This window comes from Athene noctua, chromosome 3 (assembly GCF_965140245.1).
Source record: "Athene noctua chromosome 3, bAthNoc1.hap1.1, whole genome shotgun sequence".
Lineage (NCBI taxonomy): Eukaryota > Metazoa > Chordata > Aves > Strigiformes > Strigidae > Athene > Athene noctua.
The window spans coordinates 48,259,338-48,281,954 of NC_134039.1; the positions used below are offsets into that span (position 1 = coordinate 48,259,338).

The 22,617-nt window shown below is 40.5% G+C and overlaps 1 protein-coding gene across 2 annotated transcripts in view; it reads left to right on the forward strand.

Annotated features, from left to right (window-relative positions):
• Nucleotides 1–559: 559 nt before the first annotated feature.
• The window catches only part of CPM (carboxypeptidase M), a 31,758-nt gene continuing 9,700 nt past the window's right edge, over nucleotides 560–22,617 (forward strand). Inside the window, exons 1-3 of one of the 2 annotated variants that reach the window (XM_074901525.1) lie at nucleotides 566–651; nucleotides 802–952; nucleotides 18,546–18,643. In XM_074901525.1, the coding sequence (XP_074757626.1) occupies nucleotides 634–651; nucleotides 802–952; nucleotides 18,546–18,643 (267 nt within the window). In that variant the 5' untranslated portion in view covers nucleotides 566–633. Of the gene's footprint in view, nucleotides 652–801; nucleotides 953–18,545; nucleotides 18,644–22,617 lie in introns of both variants that reach the window. The other variant, XM_074901526.1, reaches the window with a different exon arrangement.

Consider the following 22,617-nt stretch of genomic DNA (forward strand, 5'->3'; position numbering starts at 1 on the left):
ACAGTACGTGTCAGCCGGAGCCGGGCAGCTGTCACACCTCCCATTAAAAAAAAAAAATTAAAAAATTTAAAAAAAACAAACCCACACAACAACCAAACAAGAAGAACAGCTGTTTTTTTAAAAACAACGCTTCTTACGAACAATCACCACAAGTCAAAATGTGAACTTTTGCGCCCCCTCATTTTTTTTTCCCTCTCCAGAACACCACTCACCCCCTCCGGGAAGAAAACTGAGGTAAAATCAGCAGAGTCTGGCCAAAACGCCACCACGCCGCAGCCAGCGGGTCGGCGACTACACGGAGCCAGCCGCCAGACGTACGGTCGGGCCCTTTCCCTCCCTTCAGCCGCCAAGGCGGGACAGGATGAGGAGGAGGAGGGTTGGCTTCAGCCCGAGGGGCTGCCGAAGACCGCGGGGAAGGCTCTGCGCTGACAGGAGCCGCGCCCCGCACAGGTGAGAGCCGTGGGCGAGGCGGGAAGGAGGGAGGGGAGAAGGGCCCCCCCCTGCCCCTTGGGCGGGCCCGGGGGACCTGAGTGGATGAAGCCCGCGTCAGTCAGGGGCAGGGCGAGACCGGCGCCGGGGGATGGCGGCCCCGACCCGGCCTTGGGGCTGCAGTTGTGGAGGAGCGGTGGCACCATGCGGGCGGCCTCCGGGGTAAGGGCGGCGGTTGTGGGTGTCAGGGGAAAGGCACCTGCTCCCTGTGAGGGGAGACGCGGGAAGGCTTCCTCGGCGGGCTGGTCGGTGTCAGCGGCAAGCCCGCCGCTCCCCTGGGCTGTTCTTTTCATCTGTTGGGTTTTTTTCTAGGACGTGGTGGGCATCCTCTGCCTGCTTTCTGTGGCGGCCGCGCTGGATTTCAAGTACCACCACACCGAGGAGCTGGAGGCGTACCTGAAGGGCGTTCATGCCGCCTACCCCTCCCTCACTCACTTGCACAGCATCGGGCGCTCGGTGGAAGGTAGGCGGTAAGGGCGGGGAGGGGTGGGGGTAGGCGAAGGCTCTCTGTTTTGTTTAAATCGGGGTAAATGTTGGTGGAGGTGGCTGCGATGGCGTTTCCTGCGCGCTTGCTGCCGGCGGGCTGTTCTAAACGCAAGTGCAGGGTGCCTCTGCTTAAATCTCTGGGAAGTTTCCTCTTTCGCTCGCTTAAGCGTGAATAACAAGCTCTGATGACACGTACGACGCTTCAGCTAGGGTAAAAGTTTTCTCGACACTTTTTTTTTTTTTTTTGAGAAGTGGCAACCTCCTGAGTGGCGATTTCAGGAACAGGGCTTTTAAGACCTTGAAATGTGGTGGTACCCCGTTTACTAAGTGCCCGTTCAGGGTGGGGCTGTAATAAATGTGTTTTCTAACGTGTGGGTATGTTAAAAATGTCTTCGCTTTTGGCTTTACCAATTATTCCAGTAAATCTGGACTGACTAGAAAAGGGATTTCAAATTCCATACTGACGCAAGGTCTTGTGTCTCAAATGAAGAATGGGATTTCAGTCTTGAAAATATACTCAAATCAATAATCAGCTTTCTGGCCTTATATAGATACTCTAATTGATCTCGAAATGATTGGTACTTTCTTACAATAAATTTATAGAAAAAACCGGAAGTTTTAAATTTGTTTAAAGGGATTAGAAAGTTTAGTGTTTATTAGTGTATAAATACTTTAATGCAGATCTGTCTAGTTTTAAGCAAAAAAAGCAGATTTCAGTTCAGAAAATTAAATGTCTTTAAGAGGTATAGAACTAGACGGAGAAGTTTGTTCTTTAGAAATATCATCTGTTCCTCTAATTCCATTTTGTACCACTGGAAGGAGACAGTTGTAGCATCTATTATCAAAGCTATACTTGTGTTTGAAAAAAACCCAAACCTACAATCTTCTGGGTAGATAATCATGAAGAAGACTAGTAGTTTATTTTCATACCTCCTTCCTTTTGTTACCATATGTGTCTTCAAATTTTTAAAATTGTATTTCTCTGGCACACAATTTTTAGTTGAAACGAGGACTCTGTTTCAGTTTGGTATCAAACAGCTGTCATGTTGCTGTGGATATGTGATCTTGTCTCTGTGCATGTCTGCACTTATTTTTTAGAAAGTCTCATGGGAAGGCTCAAACTCAGCAAGGAATCTTAAAGTTATTTAAGTTGTGTTCTTGATTTCATCGAAGGCAGAATCATATTGGATTTTGTTATTCATCCACACGAGAAAAAGCTAGTCCCTTTAAGTACAGTTCCTTCCAGTACAAACTACCTATTATCCACATCTTCATTTTCCTACCTTGGGGGGACTTAGCTAACATTTTAATGATAGGATTAGATTCTGACTTCTCTGGCATGAACTCTGCTGGCTTATCTTTGTGCAGGTAGGACAAAACCTTTTATCCAGCCTGAGAGACTGAAAATTTGGCTTTTGCATATCTAGACATCTGAAAGTTGGTAACACGAAGTGTTCGACTTGTCTGAGTTCCATCATCCTGAAAACTGGAAATGCATCATCTCTTGATTGTGATTGAGCAATGCACTGAAACTTTATTCAGATTTTGGTATATTGCCTTCTGTTTGCCAAACTGTGTGAGGAAAAAGAATTACATGGGCTCTCCCTTGTTCTGCCAGCTACATGTCACGATTCACAGATTCACAAAAAGTTGATCAGTTATGCTTTTTGCATGCCCTGTGTGCCTGCAGTATTCCTCTGAATGGAACAGGCCATCAGTGGGAACTTTCTCAATGCCGTATAAAGCAAGATGGCGGTGAAGAATGGTCAGTGCTTCTGTGGGGTTTTTTCTTTTTTTTTATATGTTAAGAGATTTCCACCTCCGTTAAGAAACGTGCCTTTAGAGTCCCTAGGAATATGATAGAGGATGGAACTGAATTGGGTTCTTTTCTTTTTTCCTCATACTGAAAGAAAGTTCTGTGGCAACAGTGGTTATATAATTTTTGTGAAAATGCAATTTCAATTTTAGTCAGTGGGCTAAAGTTCTATTCTTCTTTTCTTAGATAAACTAACAGAAACAAGTGTGTGCCTACTTGTACAGGTTTACTACTGTTGTTCCACTAACAATTAGCTAAACTGTGATAACAAAATGTATTTATTGATAGTGAGAAACAAATTAATTTAAATACTATAAAATTGAGATCAGTGTGATGTAGTAACTTTTCTACTAAGCTGTTGACATTCCTGATACAGAATCTGTCGATAATGAATACAAATCCTGTGAATGAGTGTGGTGGCTATCAAGCCACCAGACATAATTTATTGTTACCATGAATAGCTATTGTTCCCATGTTATTCTTAAATCTAATCTAGGTTTTCCTGTAATTTTGTCTAATAATCTGGTACTATATACTGCTATCTAGTCTTGAATTATTAAGAATGTTAAGTGAAAATTTGACTTTTAGTTGGCATATGTAGAGCCTGTGATGTACAGAATCTATTGTGAGTAGTACAGAATCTACTCTTAGATGCTCAAATATGGAGGGTGATAGGGACTTCTGTATTACCACTTTAGAAAGTGATTGCATGTAGTTCTTCAACAGAAATATCTGAATGCTCTTCATGTCAGAAGATCCAGGCAGCTCATAAAGTAATTTAGGTCTGGAGGTCATGTAGTCTGAGCTCCTGTTCAAAGCAGGGTTAGTTTGAATGTTAGGTTATGATGCTCAGGGCCCTCTCCATGCAAGTTTTGAATATTTGCAAGAGTAGAGATTCTACAGTGTCTCTGGGTGCCTGATCCAGTGCTCAGTGACCTTTGTTGAGGAAATGTGTTTTCCTGCATCTGATCAGACCTTCCCTTACTGTGAGTTGTTACCTGCTCTTTTGCTGTGCACCTCTGAGAAGGGCCTGGCTTTGTCTTCCCTATAATGTCCCTTTAGGTAGTGGAAGGTTGTAGCTGTATCATCCTGTAGGTTAAACAAACCGACCTCCCCCAGTCTCTCCTCAGATGTAGTGTGATCATCTCAGTTGGCCCTGTGCTGGAATTCCTCCAGCACTGGTGGTGCCTGTCTTGCACTAGGGAACCCATAGCTGGACACAGTACTCCAGATGGAACTTTATTAATGCTGAGTGGAGAGGAATAGTAATTTCCCTCAAGCTGCTGGTTTGTGTTCTTGCTAATGCAGCCCAGCATACAGGTTGCCTTTTCTGCTGCGAGAGCACACTACTGACTCACATTTATCTTGTCCACCTGGATGTTCCTCCCACACTCTGCAGCCCCTAAATAGCAGAGCCACAACCTGTACAAGCATGTGGTTATCTTCTTGTGTTGATAATCCCAATATGGGGTTCTTCCATTCCAGATGCAAGACTTTGCATTTGCCTTTGCAAACTTCATGAGTTTTCTGTTGAGAAGTTCCTTCAGCTTGTCAAGGCCCCTCTGAATGGCAGCCCTGGCCCTGAAGAAGATGTTTAACAGTATTGGCCAAAGTATTGACCCTTGAGGAATGCTGCTAATAATATGCTGTCACTTGAACCACCGATTCCTCAGTCCAGCCAGCTTCTGACCTTACTGTGGTCTACTTCTCTAATCTGTATGCTCCCAGCTTGTTTACAAAGATACTGTGAGGCTGGCAGCACTGGAACAGCCTGCTCAGGGAGGTTGTGAAGTCTCTATTCTTGGAGATATTCAAAAGCCATCTGGACACAAGGCTGTGCAACTGGCTGTAGGTGGCCCTGCTTGAGCTGGGGGTGGGGTGGGGTGGGGGTTGGACCACATGACCTCCAGAGGACCCTTCCACCACCTTCTGTGATTCTGTTGAAAGTCTTGCTGAGGTCAAGGCTAAAGAAATGAGTGCTTTCCTTTCTTCTGCGAAGACACTCATTTCCGCATAAAAGGTAAGCGATCAGTTATGATTTGTTGTGGATAAATCTGAAGTGAGACTTCCAAAAGTGTGTTTATTTGATGTATGTAGACATAACAGCAATGTACACAACAGAACCAGTATCAAGAGCCTCACTGAAAAAGATGCCTGATCTGCTTTGTAGTGGTTTACATCACCATATGGAAATTCACTGCCCCTCTGTCTGATTGCTGGGAACACCTTTACTAGATTACTGGGAAGAATGTTTTCTAGACTGGCAATGGCCTGTTCAGTCTCCAGGTCTGTACATTTGGAAGTTATGATATAAAATGCATATCATCTGCTAAACTGTTATCCTTAAGTGAGGGGATAAGGGAGTTTAAAAAGATGTAGCCCACTGGCTGATAAAACTGAGTGTTACCTGTTTGGCCTAATTTAGTAGGTAACCTCAAATCCCTCAAGATTTGTAGGTGATTTGTATGTTTATAAGAGATCTGATACAGTCTTACAAGCAGGTAGGCAGGGATGTGGGATGGCCCAGAAAATACCTTGGTTATATTATTTCAGGTGTGTTGTTGAATAAGCTCATAAAAGATCTTTGGCAGGGACTCTTGTTTTCTAATACACACAGTAACCAACCTCAGTAGAGTATGTGCACTCTATAATAATAGAGGAGGCTGCAGAGCTGCCTCAGGCTGGAGAATGGGGACTGGTGTAAGTGTATTAACCTGTCCTGCCTAATGCCACCTGTGAAAAACAGACTGACTCTTCACTAAGCAGATCTTACAGTGTACATTATCAAAAAGAAAATATTTGATGTATGTGTATGTTCTGTGGCTTTTCATTGTTCAAGTTACTGTGCTATTCTTATTTGATGAGAAAATGAGAGTGGTGGGAAGCAGAATTGAGGATTCCCCAATGACCTTATTAGGAGAACAAAAACAAGCAAGGTTGAAAGAGCTGAGTGACTTTTGTAGTCGATCCACACTCTTTAAAACTCTTTTCAGATAAAGTGATTGCATGCCAATTACATCTTGGTTTAGATCTAGTTTTTCAGGAGCCCAGTCTGCATTTTTAGAATTCCAATCAAATTGGAAGGGTTGTAAACATCATCCTTAAGCCAGATCCTGCTCACTGAGCAGAAAGTTGTGTATGGTTAAAGTACCTCTGTATTTACCTAGTGAAGAGCTTCAAAGCTGACTTAATAGATTAACATCTCCTTGGCAGATTCTGTCATTGGACAGACAAAAAGCAAAACAAAAGAAACTGACCAGATTTTATTGTGATTTCATTAGAAATTTTCAGAAATAGCTCCTGCAAAGTAGCTGTTCTGAAAGCATTTTTAGGTGAGAACTATGTGGTTTAATCATTCTATTCCACTGCTTACGATTCAGTTGTTCTCTGTTGCCTTTGAACTGGCACATTCAATCCATTAATCTTAAGCACTTTGCTAGTTTTCACCAGTCTACCAAAAATCTCACTTACTAGCATTCTGCTATTTCTGCTCTATAAACAGCGAGGCTGAAGTGTGCAAGGGTGTGTGTTGGTTTGGTTTTTGGAGTTCATGCAGGATTTCCACATAGCTGTGTGCATAGAGGATACTCTGTGCTACAGGGAGGTGTACTCAGCAGGGCTCCCAGCAGGCCAGGTTTCTCGGTGGCTCAGACAAGGTGCCTCTTGGAGCAAATCATGTCTCCTTCCTGCCTGCATTCATGGGTTTCCCTCCTTGGGAAAGAGAAGGAAATGGCTCATGCCGGGGTTTCCATCTGATAAGCAGCTGTGACTTCAGCAAAAGGGTTCATAAGCTATTAGGATTCAGGAGTACAGTGGGAAGTGTGTGCTTGCCTGATATAGGGTTAACGGAGAACCTAGGCAACTAACCCGTCCCTGCCGTCATTCAGCAGAACGTGTGCCCAAGATGTGCCAGGGGTCAGTTTAAATCTCCTGACTGTTCTGATACAGTGTGATTGGTACTTTTAGGTGTTTACGGGAGGCTATTGAACAGGGGAGTGTAATTTCAGGTTCATCGCACTCCAGTGAAAATATTTAATAATAAAAGAGGATGTATTGTACATATCTATATATTGATAGTCTGTGTATGTAACTGAAAAATTATGTCTACCTGGGGAAAAATAGGAACTTATTTTCAGACACTTCTTGTGATACAGTATGGAAGGAGCCTGAGTTACTCCCATCAACAGTAAAATGCACTGAAAATTTTATTGAGTTGACATTAGAAACACTTATTCTGGATGTTTTTACTTTGTTTAAAGTACTAGAAAACAAGTTTTACTAGTGGAGAAGAAACGGAAATGTATCCAGAAAATGTTCATACTCTACTGGAATTGTTCTTACCAAGTTAGTTTCAGGGGTCCTGGCACTGTAGAAAAATAGAATGAGAAGGCTGTACATAGCCCTGTGTACTTTGATGTGAGCTTTTCAGTGTTAACCATTATTAAATGTTTGTATAAACTAAATGCGAGTACCAGTGTATTTAAAAAGGAGGAAGAAAAAAAGTGATGACTCTTTGTATTGAAAGTAAGCCAATTGTCTAGAGGAAAATCCGCAAAGAATATGATGTCTTCAAAAAGAATATTGCAATTTTTTTCCTGTGGTTACATGATGAGGTGTGCTTGTGTAGAAGGGTATTGGCTTCTGTTCGTTCCTTTCGAATAACTGCTGCAGATGGCTTTCTTTCCTGTCTCCAGTCCTTGATAATGTCTCCCCTTCCCCCCTCCTCATCTCCCACCCCACAAATTTCCTTAGTACTATGAATTACAGGCTCATCATGCAAGCATGGCATGTGTAGATAATATAAGCATTGAGATTTTCAGTGTTCAATTTTAGAAACAAGAATGAACGAGACATTTTCCACTCGGAAGACCTCATGTAAAGCACACTAAAGTCACTTGGCTCAAGTCCAGAGTTTCATTTAAAAATGGGTATGATAGTTAAACTTTTACCCATTCTTGCCTGCTTCTCCTCTGAATTTTTTTTTTCCCCTTTATGTGCCACTTCCTCTTTTTTGTCTCTTCATAACCATCATTGTTCTAGTCTTTGTCAATTCTTGTGGCATATAAATGTATATTAACAAGATTCTAGGTAGCCTTATATGTTCATTTTATTTTTGAAAGGGTGTTTGGGTTCATGGATGGGCTTAATTTTAACAGCCTTGTAAACTATTTGCAGTATATTATGTGAGTCACTGTGATGGGAAGGGAAAAATAACAATGGAGGAGGAGGAGGACTGGCTTCTTCAGGGTTGATGTAGTCAGGGCTAAACATGGAGGAAAAAAAAAAAAAAACACCAAGCCATAAAACCAAGAAGTATTAGACTGTATTTTTTTTAAATCTTCAGCTTCCAACTGAGCTTTGCTCTAAACCACGTGCTTAAGTAGAACTCAGTGTTACTGCATTAGCTTTAACTTCTAAGTCCATTTGTCCTAACTGAAGCTAAAAATTCTTTAAATGTTGAAACACAGTTTCATATTTCATCTGACTGCATCCTCTAGTTACCTTAATTATTTAAATGTGAATACTGTGTATGTCTACTTTATAGGAGAAAAGCCATAGCACTTCTACCTTCTGCAATAATAGTGCAACCACTGTAATGTGACACAGGTAGTTTGTGTGCAGTCAGTCTTCTGACAGCCAAGTACTAAGATTTTGCCTGATAACATGACTTAACATTGCTTTCCTGTCACTATAGCTATGCTTTTTACACAAATAATTTATAAAAAGTACATAGCTTGGTCAGTGTCAGATGTTTAAAAGATTAAGATGTCACTCTTAGAGATGCAGTCACTGACTTTGAGCATGTTCCTGTTCTCCTGCAGGGAAAGTAAAATAATTTTCTTAAATCTCTTCTCTACACTTGCTGTGAATTGGTCAATCATCTTTGTCTTGCCTTCTATGCTATATCCTACACGTAGCAATAATAATGAAAGTGTGAGTATATATTTTCAGTTTTCTTTTGCATATATGTACAAATGAAACTCAAATACAGTTCTTGCAGAAAATCTTGTGGAAAGGTTTTTTTCTGTGAAACACGCCATATCAGAGATTTCTGTTCCAGCCTAAAAAAATAAAATCAGACAACTGTTTGAAGGGAACCTATCCTACCAACATAGTTCAAACACTTCTTGTATAAAAACCGTTATCTAGTACTGGAATCTTTGTTGTAACTTTGGAATGGGAAGATCTGATCTGTTTGGAAATAGTCCTCTGTTCCTGTGAGCAGTATTTATTTAAGACCAGTGTCATGGGAAGGATCTCTGCTCTCCTGCCTCCTTTGTAATTGTCTAGTTGCAGCAATATTTTCAAACTTTCCTTCAGAGCAGTAAAGGTCTTAAGCCTGCAGCCATCCTGTTTTCCCTCATCAAGGCTTTGCAGCTTTCCATATTTGTTTAGAAGTAGACAGAATTGACAACTGTTGTTTACAGGATGTGCACAGCAAGTCTCTTGATGAGGCACTTCAGTGCACTGAAACCCTCAAAGTGCACCAGTAACTTCTCAGCCATGTAGGAGCAACAACCTGTAGTATCCTCCTGGTTTTCCACTCCCTCTCTTGCCTTTGAGTGGCAGGAATGGTTTTGGCCTCCTCTGCCTCTGGTGGCAAAAGGGTAGGCCAAATAAGACTCTTGAATCTGGATAAATTGCACTTAAGGAAGGGAATGGTTTGTTTTTATGTCTGTCTTGTTATAAGCAATCACTCTGCTCATGATGATCCAATGGTACTACTGTCAATAGGTAATGTTACTTTCTTTTATGTATACAGTAGCTTTTCTGAAAATTACTAGATGCAGTTTCACGCCTTTCTCAGAAAGTAGTGAAGCTATTTCCTGGTGAAAAGGAAAAATAGTCTGGTTTCTGGGAATGAATATGAAACCAGTTAGTGTAAATAGTGGGAAAAGCCTCTTTAGGCTAATTCTGTGTGTGTGGTGCTCTCCTCTGGGAGCAATACTGAATAAGGTTAGTGTATATTAATCTTAAAACGGTATTCCCTTCTCGGTTGTTTTTGTTAGGATTTTAAAAAATGATGTGTATTTCTTGATTTGTGTTTAAATGTATATAAGGTGCTATTGTAGTGAATGTGCTCTGGATTGGCAATTTGTCTTGTTTTTGTGTATAAAGAGTGGTTGGTTATGAGAACTGGAAATGGTACAGTGTGATGAGTCACATATATGTAGGAAAGAAAGAGTTGTCATTCTCATAAGATAGAAGTCCTGTGAAAGTGCCTAAAGCAGCTATGGATGTCGCAATCGTCCAAAGATTTGTAAACCTTTAAGAAGATAAGCATGTACATCAACTACGAACTGTTTTGACTCCCTTCCCTTCTCAAATGCTTTGGTTATGAATAAACAGTATCTAGGGGTTTTTTTAAGAGTCATTGGTCATTTCTATAGTTTTGCCTATAAGGTGGTGATTCTAAATTGGATTGACTGGTATAATCTCCAGAAGTAGATAGGTGCTTATTAAATAGTGGGAAACTGTTACTTCTATTTACTTTTTCTCTTCAGAGAGAGAGGTAGCTTTATGCCTGTAAGAAGGGATACATGGGAAGAGACCAGAAGTCATAAGCTAAGCAGTGGCCTCAGCGTAGTAACTCTGGCACTGGTAGTGCATCTGTTGCTGAAACATTCTGGTCCTTTGTATCTCAAGAAGTACCACAAACAGGCTGAGATGGAACTGTCTGTATTAGCACTCAAAGTTGACAAGTGGAAATACAGAGCATGGGATACTCCTAACACTTTGAAATAAAATTTAAAAACGCTGCACAGGTACTGTACCAATTGGTCTCTCTTGCTGTTATCCTCAAACAACCATTTGTTTTCTTGTCAATGATTTTAACTCCTTCCAATAGCTTCTTAAGGACAGTGTGGTTAGAGTAGTTCTTGCTAAGTATGAACTCTTCTACAGTCTCTCCATCAGGCAGGATACTTGGGGAAACAAAACAAGTACCAAAACCTTTTCACCCCTCCCCACACAAGAAGTGGTATCAGTTTGGGGCAGGGCAGGGTGGGGAGGTGGCCACGATAGACCTGCGGTCTGATGTTACCCTGGGCTCTTTTCGGGTTTGTTCTGCTTACTTGTGCACCATACTGAACATTGCCAGGTATGCCTGTTTTACATATATGATTGATCTGCGTATTTTTAATCCTTCAAAATACCTTGAAGACTGTATTTAAAGTGTCCTAGCTCTTCCTGAGAGACCAACTTTGTTCATTACTAATGCAATCTGGGTCAAGGCTTTAGATAATCCTTTCTGTCTCAGTGGACCATGAGAACGTGGTATACTGAAAGTGAGGATGAACTCTCACAAAAGAATCTGATGTACTACAGCTGTTCATACAGATGTCTATCTGATCCTAGCTTCAGGTATGTAGGTTATTCTGAGTATAAATTAGACATTTAGAGTGTCTGTGTTGTGAACAGACAGCTGCCTTTTTTGGCCGATAACTTACAAAATTCCCAAAGGCTACGCTTATATTAGTTACCATAATCTGGAGGGTGCTTTATTCAACAGTCTGGCTAGATTAAACTCACATATTCATTCATGTTTGTAAGGCTACTTCTGCAGTGCTACTACCTCAGTCATTCTGATTAAACATTTCTGGTTGTATAAATGTGTTGGTTAATCAAATTCTGTTAGAATCTGAGTCAAGCCGTGTGTGCTGTTGGACAGTCCCCTCGCAGAAGACAAGTTCCAAAATAGCTTTAGATTTTCCATCTTGAATTGGTGATGGCAAATCAGAGTACCAGAGGGCAAGGATGCTGCTGGTGCTCGCTTAGCAAAAGGAAATTGCCTATGAAGTCCTTCATTAGCTGTGGTTGTATTTTGCCAGAAGATAGTGTTGCTCCACTGTTACAGAGAAACTAACACTTTGCTTGTTGAAGCTTGGAAGTATAATACTAAGTTACATAAGCATTTAATGTCTTTGTATTTCCATCTTCTTGTCTATGTGTGTGCACACAGGTGACAGTTGTACTCCTGTACACTGACAGAACTGAGCATTGCAAGGAATACAAGTACACATCAGAAAACTTAAAAGCCAAAAAATGGTTTATGTTAGTATGCAAACAGATTTACTGTGAATGTGATTTAAAAGTTAGAATTGATAAAGCCAGGGTTGATTTCTTCATCTCTCTCTTCCTGCAAGACAAGGAACTTTATATAGTAATATGCATAGTTTGACTTAATCTTAGAAAATAGGTGTCAAATGCAGCTGGGAAGATACCTTGACACAGTTCTGCGATGAAAAGAAAACTGTAAAGATGCCCTAGTATCTTGTATGGTAACAATTAACCTAGATTTACACTACTATTAGAGGTAGCCAGTAAGGATGGAGTATCCCAAAGACATTGCAAAATATGTTGCCAAATGCAGTTAGGGAAATGTTTTGAATATTAGTATGCATAGTTAAAGTGGATTAAAGAGCATGTGAGAGATTATGTGGGAATAGTGGTCTATCTACAGAAGAATGTATCAAGGAGTGACTCTCATGCCATCCCATGTCCCCACAATATTTTGTATAAGTAATGCAGATGCTAGTTATTTGCATCGTTTCTCTTCCTTCTGTCAAACCATAATTCTGTAATGGTTGCTCTTGCAGTGGAAGCTGTTATAAAAATCAGCTGTATGTTTATTTCACTACTGTTCCTTGGTGTTCTCATCATAGAATCTAGGCTGAAGCTCTTCTGCTTATGCTGGAATTGAGCAGGATTGACACAAGCTATGCCTAAGGCATAGCCACTACTCTCTTACCTTATAATTGAATAAAACCTTGTCTGTCTGGTTCCGCATCTTATTTTGCACTGCTTTGGTTGTATGCTTTGAGGGTCAGAAACATATTTTAAAAGTCTGTGTGGAGCACAATAGAATGAAGCCCTGATAGGGAGAGTTTTCAGGATTGCTGAAATAACAGTAGTCAATAACGAACTGAATAATGGTAAAGCTTTTAAGTTTTTTGCGCTTTCATTTAACTTCTCTGTCTTCCTTTTCTTACTATTAGTGTGGCCTTACCTACAGCTTAGGGCCGCATCTTTCTGGGTAATATGCAAACCACCCTGATAATATGCTACTTGGCCTGTAGAGTTTGTTGCCAAACATGGAATAAGTAAGAGTAAAAAGTTTTTTAAGGAAGAGGATATAAAATACAAAGAAGTAAATTGTGGCTAGTATCAAATCTTGAGAGTATATATTATGAGGTCGTTACTTTTTGATTTGGTATAATCTTTATTTATAACCTAGCTTTATGCATTTTATAGGTAACATAGATGGTTCCAAGCAGATTCGTATCTGAGTCTTGGATTTAGACATCTAAAAGCTTCATTTTCTAGCCAGTGTCAGAGCAAGTTTTGTATGAGCTATGTTCAGTGCTGTACTATTCAAATGGATATTCAGTCAGATGTGGAGCCAGAGTAAACTGATTTTGACAGTGTTTCCTACAGCCTTTTCCTGGACAAAATGGTAAGATGCAGACTGGATAGGTGGCCTGTGAGATGAGTAGGAAACTGGCTAACAGGCTGTGTTCAGAGGGTGGTCATCAATGTTTTTTACTCAGGCTGGCAGCCTGTCACAAGCAGGATCCCCCAGGGATTGATACTGGACTCTACACTGTTCAACATCTTCACAAATGATCTGGACAGTGGGGTTGAACACACTGTCACCATGTTTGCTGATGATACCAAACTGGGTGGTGAGGTGGACAAGTCAGAAGGGTGAGCTGTCTTAGAGAGATCTGGATAGGCTGGAAGAGTGAGCTAGCAAGAACAGTGTGAGGTTTAACAAAGACAAATGCAGAGTCCTGCACCTGGGATGGAATAACTGAACAGCCCAGCACAGGCTAGGATCTGTGTAGCTGGGGAGCAGCCTTGCGGAAAGCGAGCTGGGGGTCCTGGTGGAAACAGAGTTGAACTTGAGTCATCAGTGTGATGCTGCAGCAGTGAAGGCAAATTGGATCCTGGGCTGCATCTACAGGGGCATTACTAGCTGAGATAAAGGTGATCATTCCATGCAGTGCACTCAGGCTTCATCTGGAGTACTGTGTCTGGTTCTGGTACCCATAGTTCAAGAAAGATGTGGACAGAGTGGAGAGAGTCCAAAAGTGTGGGGGGTAGGGTGGGGCATAAAGATGGTTGAAGGGCTAGAGAACCTGCCCTGTGAGAAATGACTGAATGAGTTCAGGCTCTTCTCCCTGGAGAAGAGAATACTCAGGATGGAACCTCATCGTGGGATTCCAATACTTAAAGGGTGGCTACAAAGAGGATGGAGGTTCTCTCTTCACAAGGAGCAGTGTGGAAAAAAGACAAGGGGCAATGGATACAAGTTGCACCAGGAGAGGTTTCATCTCAATATAAGAAACAAACTCTTTATAGTGAGAACAATCATTCACTGGAACAAGATCTCCAGGGATGTGGTAGAGTCCCTATCACTGGAGGTTTTCAAGATACAATTGTAGAGGGTGCTTGGTAATCTCACCTAGGCTTGCTTTCCCATGAAAGGTTGGACCAGATGATCTTTTGAGGTCCCTTCCAACCTGGGCTGTTCTATGATTCTGTGATTGTTTCTATAATTAAATTGTTTATAGACCTTGCATTCTAATGATAGTTGATCTTCCTCTTATCTCTGTCCTTTGCCTTTCTAGGTAGGGACTGCCTCAGTATGGATCAGTGTTATTGGAGTTCCTACCCATGGAGTCAGTGTGCAACACATGGCCAGTCCAGGACGACTGTAGTCAGACTATTGCTTGTTCTGGGTCAAAGTGGACCTCCATGCAAACTTTGGAATCAGTAGTCTAGCTTGAGTGGTACTGATAGTTGGTCTGGTGTGTTGCCCAGTCATTTCACTTCATTTCCTAGCCATAACTTCCTTTGAAGTGGCAATAGTTCTTTTCTAGAAATGAAGCTGTAAAGTGAAGAAAAGTAGGAATATGTTTCAGAACAAAACAAACCAGGGAGTGCAATCCAGATGGCAACATCTACAAATGGTTTGGTTTCTTTCCCACTAGATCTGGAGATCAAATTCAATTCTCCATCTTAATTCCCTGTTTTCAGGGATCTGTTTTGAATACTGATACTGTGCCATGAAATGTAGCAATGCTAGAAAATTTTTAAAAAGACTGTTCATTCTGTTAGAAGCTATGTGGCCTGGCTCTGTTCCAGTACAAGTCTTGTTACTTGTCCTGAGACACACAGTTGGAAACACCCAGTTGTCCCGATTACTTGAAATATAGTTCACTATTTAGTTGAAGTCAGTTCTGGTTTGGCAGTGAGAAATGGCTTTTTGATGTACATTCAGTTGATTCAAAGCATAAGAGGTAGCTTAGCTGTTCACTTCAGGTACAAAACCAGAGTTATCAAGGCTTTACTGATTAAAGGAAACTTATCTGTATGCTGAATCTTTTTATATGCAGTAAATTACTGCTGTATGGAAAGAAATCTTACCTCATCCCTTGTAGGTACACTATCCAGTACTGCAGGCTGAGCAGACCCAGGAATTTATTTTAATTGTTAATGGTAGGTTTAATACTTCTCACAAGCTGGAAATGCCAGGAAATAATTGGTGTCTCAGTTCATGGGAGTGTTTATCATTTAGATGGCCCTCACACAAACTATAAACAGTCTAAATACTAATGCTGGAAAGGCCAATTTAAATTGCTACTTAATGCTAGTCTATACTTAGCTCTTCCTTGTGTTTCCCATGAGTGCAATATCACAGTGATAGCAGCAGGAATGAGCACTGCTGATAGCAAGGCACTGGAAATCTCGTTTTTCTTAATTTGAAATCAGAATACAGTATTATTTGTAGAAAGTCTTAAATTAATGGAATAACTATAGTGTTTTAGCTGTATTCAGATTCTTGGTGCTTTAGTACATATAGCACTGCATTGGTGCTAGTGCTGCTATGGAGAAGTGGCTAAAGAGTATGGCGCTACATTGGCTCACAAGATGCTCCAAAAAGTCTGTGTGCAATGGATGTGGATGTCATTATTGCTGGTAGTTGGCCTTGAAATAGCCCTTGTGATCTGCTTCCTTTCAAAGAACCAGGGTCTAATCTTAATGTATGGTTACCAATGAGATAAGATGCTTCTTGTTCTGGGGACTACAGTATTGTTTGGTTCTTGTGATTGGTTAGTTCTTTTATATATTAGATAATAATTATGTACAGAAAGGTGATATAAATGTAGTAAATATATTGGCTAGTTTATTGTAGGATCAGGACATTAAACCATCTTGCCTTTTAGGTCACTGCTTTGTGCTTGTGTAGGAAATCATCAAGGATTTGAGGAAGCTGATGCTTTTAATTGGCCCTTAATTCACTTGCTCTGAAAGGATGTTTTACATGTAATTCACTGAACCTGTTGGCTCTGAGATATTTTGAAGACCTGTCTGTGTGCTTGATACTCATGGTGATAATGAGCAGTCCTAGGGCTGAATGAATTTAATTAAAAAAAAAAAAAGTTTTTTTATAAAAATATGCCTTTACAGAAGGCTTATGTCTCCTCTGTAGAGGAGCGTGTCTTACAATTTAGCTGTATCCACCTTCATCCAGAAGGGAGCTGGGACACCATCAGATTTCCAATATAGGTCCTTTGCTACCTTAATCTTTTAATTCCACCACTGTCTTTTAGATGTGGGATGTGCTTTTTTGGCACTGCAGCTTGGTCTGATGAATCCCTAGCTAAGGAAGCCGCATGTTGTGAGTTTGCAGTAGTCATCTTAAATCTGGACTGTGGCAGAAAGGCTAGAATCACAATTGTAAGCAGGTACATTCCTCTTGGTGCAGCAGTCCATATTGGCAACGGACAAGTTGGGAACCAAGGAGGGATTGTCTGAAACCTCTTTCCAGTAGAGAGGAGAGCTGGACAGAATGGCTTAGAGGGTATGGGAGCACTTTGGAAAGACTTCCTTCATACTCTGTTGCAGGTTGCCCCTGGGTACAACCATGGAGAAGATGACACATTGCAGAGGTGGAAATTGAGATGGTTGTCCACACTTGACTATGAATAAAAGTAGCATGATTTTTTATGACTCGTATTTTTTTAAGTTCCAAACATATACTACTGCAGCAAGACTTGTCATCTATTTTCACAGAATTTCAGGCAGGTTGAGATTGGAAAGGACCTCTGAAGGTTATGTAAGAGAGAAGGGATAGGGTGGTGGGGAGAGGTGATTCTCTTTCTTTCCGTTTTGAAGAAGGATGTGGTTAAAAGCTAGTATCTCTAGTTTCTCTACTCTGTAGCTTACCTAGACTTATAGAAATTAAAAAAAATATATTTTTTTTTAATGAAACAGTGGCTCTGCATACAACAAAGCTAAATAACTACCTTCCTCACCAAAGCACTTACAGTGAACTTTTTAACAGTATTGATTGCTTGCTCACGTTGCCCTTTAATGCAGGAGTCAGTAGCAGCATCTCACAGCTTTGTGCATAGCATATGGATAGAACAGTTGAACACCAATGTCTTCTAGAGAGACTGTGTAAAACTAGGGGATCTTGAGACCACTCCTTGTTGAATCTGTCTCCTCTCAGTGCTGTTTTGTTCCTTCTTGATTCCAAACCTGAGACTCTCTCTTCAGTTTTACCTTCTTGCAGTGTTTTCCTTTCTAGCTGTGTGACTGGCTCACTGCAGCAATACCATGAGGGTCATGGCTTCCAACTCTGGGAAACTGTTATGCTCCAGAGGTTGTTTACTACAGATTTGATGATCCACAAAGATTTAGGAAATAATGCTTTTTATAGTACTGCATATAGCAGCACCTACATTCTTCTTTCTTGTAAGTAATAATGACGGCTGGACTCCTGAAACAGCTCATGAGTCCCAGGAAAGCCCTTTTGTGAGAGCTGGGGTCAGGTAGCCTGCATGCAAGGGTCCGGGCTTTAGCAATCTATAGGCTCTGACTGCTGTTATCAAGGAACTGGTCGAGTTTCATTGCTGCCATCTACTGAAACTAAAGCTTTCCACATCATTGAGCAGCTAGTGGGAAGCACAGTTTTGCAGATGAGATATGAAATGCCACAATATCACTAAAAATAATAATAAAAATATCCCTCTTAAATGAGAACTTCCAAAGTGTATGCATATTTATTTGGTTTTGTTACTTAAAGTTTAGCTTCCTGTGCAGCATCAGTGGTCCTAACTAATACTCTTTCTGTGGCTATTAATTCTTTCCCTGATGGTTTGGTTTTTGTTTTTTTTTGTCTCTGATACAGCTCTGCCTGGTATCTCCTTTTTTCTGAGCAGTAACTCACAAATGTGTTTAGCTTTTCTGTGTTTCCTTTAATACAAAAAATACGCTCTTTGTGAAAAACATCTGTGTGTACTTCAGAAAACCCTTATGATTTAATATGTTGGGGGGAAGACTGTCTTAATTTAAATACTCTTTAGCTGCTCGGTGACTTTGCTTGACAAGATCTTGCTTGCTAAACTTCATTTGAAAAAATGTTTATTACAAAAAAAAACCCAACCAAACTCTTTTCTAGCACTGGTTAAATGCTTTTGGAATTGCAGGGTTCACTACAGACTTTTGGTCAGAAGGCAAAACATGTTTATTCCTCTAACTAATATAGCAAGTACTCATAGAATAAAAACCCACAGTCTACTTTGATGTGCTGTACATAGGACTGACTGGGCAGCAATGAAATAAGAATTTGTATGGTGGTCTTAATGACCAGTGGTTTTTTTAGTGGTTTTTTTTTTTCTCTAAGATTTGTATGATTTTATACTTGTTTAAAAAAATGTCTTTTCCCCTTCCCCTCTTAAAGGTAGAGACCTGTGGGTTCTTGTTCTGGGAAGGTTTCCAACCCATCATAAGATTGGCATTCCAGAGTTCAAGTATGTTGCTAATATGCATGGGGATGAGGTACGTTTCAACTTTTGCAATGTCATTTATATCAAATACACTTACCAGGGGTTTAGACTGAACTTCTTTCAGGTGTGTGCTACTTATTATTGAGGTATCTCATACCTCAAAGAGGACCTATTATGTGTGTATTTCTTGAGGAATTTCAAGAATAAAGTTCTCTTCTTTTAATGGCAGGGCTTTAGCAACCTTCTATCACTGTAATGAATTCTACAATCCCATACCAAAGACCTCTCTTAAGTAGAGAGCTTTGTCTTCTCCATGTAAATAAACCCAGAGACTTTAACTTTTCCAGCGATGAGTCAGATGCAATAGTTTGCTTGTACATTATTATTGCCTAGGCATGAAGATAGAACTCTTCAAATAAATCATAAGATTGGATAATAATTGGTGTGAAGCACCAGATGATTTATTTTGGGAAGAACATTTCTCTTGGAAACTTTAAGTTAGGAATCCCTAGATTCATCTGAGATAACACAGTGAATACAAAACAAAAAGCAATTTCAGGATTAACTTGCTCTGGAAGGAGTGCCCACTTATCAACAATAAAGGAAAAAATGGTGATTATGAACCTTCCTGGTTTAGTATGTAAGTCTGAAACAGACTCAAAGTTTCACTCTTCTCTATATTCTTTTCTTGCTTTCTTTTTCCCTTATTCTTTAGCTTTACCTGCTTTTATTAGTCATGTTCAGGATAAGTTTAAACTACACAATGTATTTCTATACAGTCTTTAATGTGAAGGATAAGTAATACATAAATTTTGTCATTTCTGTCGTATATCTATGTGTATATGCTAGAAGACTGTCAATTCCCAAAATGAAAAAAAACAGAGGCAGTAGGAAGTGTATCCTCTGTAAAGCATAACATTTCACAAGCTATTGCTATTACCGATACTGTGTGTGAGCACTTACACACCTGCAGGCACTTGTGACATTATGTGCCCAGAATTTTCCCCAAGTTAGACTAGTTTCACTTTGTTTGACAGTGGCTGTGCTCAAAGTGCTGCTGGGAGTCTGACTGCTTTGGAGTTTACCTGTGTGGGTGGGAGTAAGCTGATTCATAGTTTCAAGTGGGTATACATGTTACTACTGGATGCCCAAGATGGAGTTTGCAACTCCTAAAAACCGGTGTGTGTCAGCAGGCTAGTCCAGGGTGCCTTGGAGCTGAGGCTCCATATGACAGTCCCTGCAGACTGCTGAAGGGAATTGCAAACCTGCAGCTACAGATGACCCAGCTTCAGTGGGAAAGAGATGGAGGGCAGGATATGATCTCATCCAGAATGGCCTGACTCTCAAACCCAATATTGCTGGACTGCAGAAGGCCACTCCTATTGAAACATCCACAATGAAGCACTCCTGCCATTATGGCTGCCCACCTGGAAATGCACAAGGAACTCTGACTGTGGAGACATGCGTTGTTCACATATCCACAGGGTCAGGAATTGCTGGAGATTAGGCAACCTGGATCACTGCCTAGGATCTAAATTTTTATATTGACTTTGTGAGGAAATGAGGCAAGACTCTTTTTTAAAGTATCTGGCACTGTGTCTGAGTTTGAACAGGGTTGATCCTTGAGCTGCCTAGGTACTGTACAGCACTCAGTGCCATACTATATTCTAGATTGTTCATTAGACCAAGAATGCACATAAGGACGATTCTGGAAATAGAGCTATTCTTCCTTTTCACGCCCTCATGATGAACTCTGCCTTATGTTTTTTTGTGTATGAATATAATGCACAGTCAGTGTTTATTTTTCCTATCTGACCATGAATGTATTTCAGATGGCAGGAAATTAATTCCTCATATAGAAGAGCATTGGAGAACTTGATTGTTTTTTCCCATAATCTGAGATTTTGCTGGCTAATCACTGGGAAAAGATTCAACTACCCCTATAATATATTAAGCAGATAATTTTTGCACTAACAAGCTTCAACTTGCACTCCAGCCTTTGGTGACGTAAAACTGCAGTATTACGGCTTCATTGATCTAGTTAGGTCTCTTGTGTTTCAGTGATGCTTTCCATAAGTGGTACAAAGTGAGAAAAGTTCTGTTCTCAAGTGTTGTTCAGTGATGCTACCCTTCTAGCCTGTCATGATCACACACAAATGACACTCTTCTTTTTTGACTCAGCTGGCTGGCTGCTCATAAAACCTAAAAATTGGGGGGGAGCCTGAGTTGCCTGTGTCCAGGCTGTTCACACATGCCGCTGAAAGAAAACCTAGGTTATTTGGAGAGCTGCCCAGTGGGGAAGTTCTAATAATATGTGAGTACCCAATACTAAGAAGAGAGTACTTTTTTCAGAACTGGAAAGATTTATTTAAGTATGTTAATTTTTCTTAGTATTGTAAGACATGACCAGCCAAGGTTTAAATGATTTTATTTTATGATCACCATTGCCAAATAGAGTGAACTTTTGCCCCAGATCCCCAGAGATGCAACAGAAGACTTGTTCCATTCTTTGTGTGACTGTATGGACACCATTTTTAACAGTACTTTTTGTTTAACCCAAGCCAGATTAAAACTAAGAAGTAGTTGTTGCTTGCAGCTATGTGAGACTTTAATCAAAATGGCATTAATAGGCTGCACAAAATGCATAAGCCTGTGAAATGTTAATAAAGTCTTCACCAAGAGATGAGTTGCCTGCTGCTCTGGGGCAGCTCTGGTTCTGAATTAGGCAGCAGCCTCTCTTGTCCCAGGGTTGGACTCTTACTTGAAAGATCTCTTCCTCAGTGTGTACGCTCGCATGTTCCTCTCTGGGGAAGAACTCATTCCACTTAACACTGACCACAACCGAACCCCCAAATACTCCTAAGTCATAAATGGAGCAGAACTATCACCTTTTGATCAGCTGGACCAGTGACTTGAGTCCAGTCTACACAACCAAACCGTAGGATCTAATCAGAAGGCTGTTCCTAAACCGTGTATATGACAGCAGAGAAACCCATTAAGGAAAAGCATGTCTGAACAAAGTGTAAACTACCTGCGCATTTCTGCTTGTTCCTTTTAATGTATTAAGTTTATGGCTTCCTTAACTTTCTGCAGCTACAGTGTAACTGGGCCATCACAAAATAAACTTTTTCCCAGGATGGTAATGCTGATACCAACCCTTTTCTCCTAAATCACCCACCTGTGATCACTTCCTTAGTGTAGTATTTTGCCTCTTCCATTAAGTGAAGTTGAGCCTGTACTGATAGGCCTAAGCTAGCCTACATGAAAGGATGTTTTTATTTTGCTGGCTTATCTTGTGATTTAAGTTAATGCAACTAGATCCTATTTTCCATGTCATCGTAGACAGTCATATCCACAGAAGGGTTTCCTGAAATACACTGACTTATTAGGCTTAGGTGACTGAGGACTGGGGTAGGTTTATTTATGATCTCAGTATAATTTGGGCTTAAAAAAACAAACAACAAACTTAATGAGCTTTATGTAGAATTTCTCACTCTCACTTTCAGAAAACAAATGGAAGCTGCATTTGCACTATCAAAATCTCACTATAAAAAAAGTGGGGTTTTTAATCACCAGCTTGGACAAAGTCTACATACTACATAACCTGCTGTAAGGAATTTTCAGCACATATTCGTATGTTGTGCAATATAGTATGGAAGTGGTGTGGCAGGGAAACAAACACATGCTCTAGAAAAGAGGATTTAAAAAAAAAAGTCTTGTATAGTGAACTGTTTCCACCTGGCTTCAGTATCAGCTGATGCGATGTAAAGGTCAGAAGCAGCAGGGACTTCAAAATTCAAAGCAACCAAATCCATTTGCTAACAGACCTAAAAAATAAAAGAAAAAAAAAAAAAAGCTGGATGCTGCTGAGGTCTCTTTCAACACAAGTAGGCTTGCTGCCTTGTTCTGTTTACCTTTTTACTTATCTTTACTCCCACTCTTCTGAGTGGAAAAAGAAAAAGTGATCCATTTCTCAGCCTGGTGAAGCCTGTGCTGAGAAGCCTGAAGCCTGTGGAATTTGTCCAG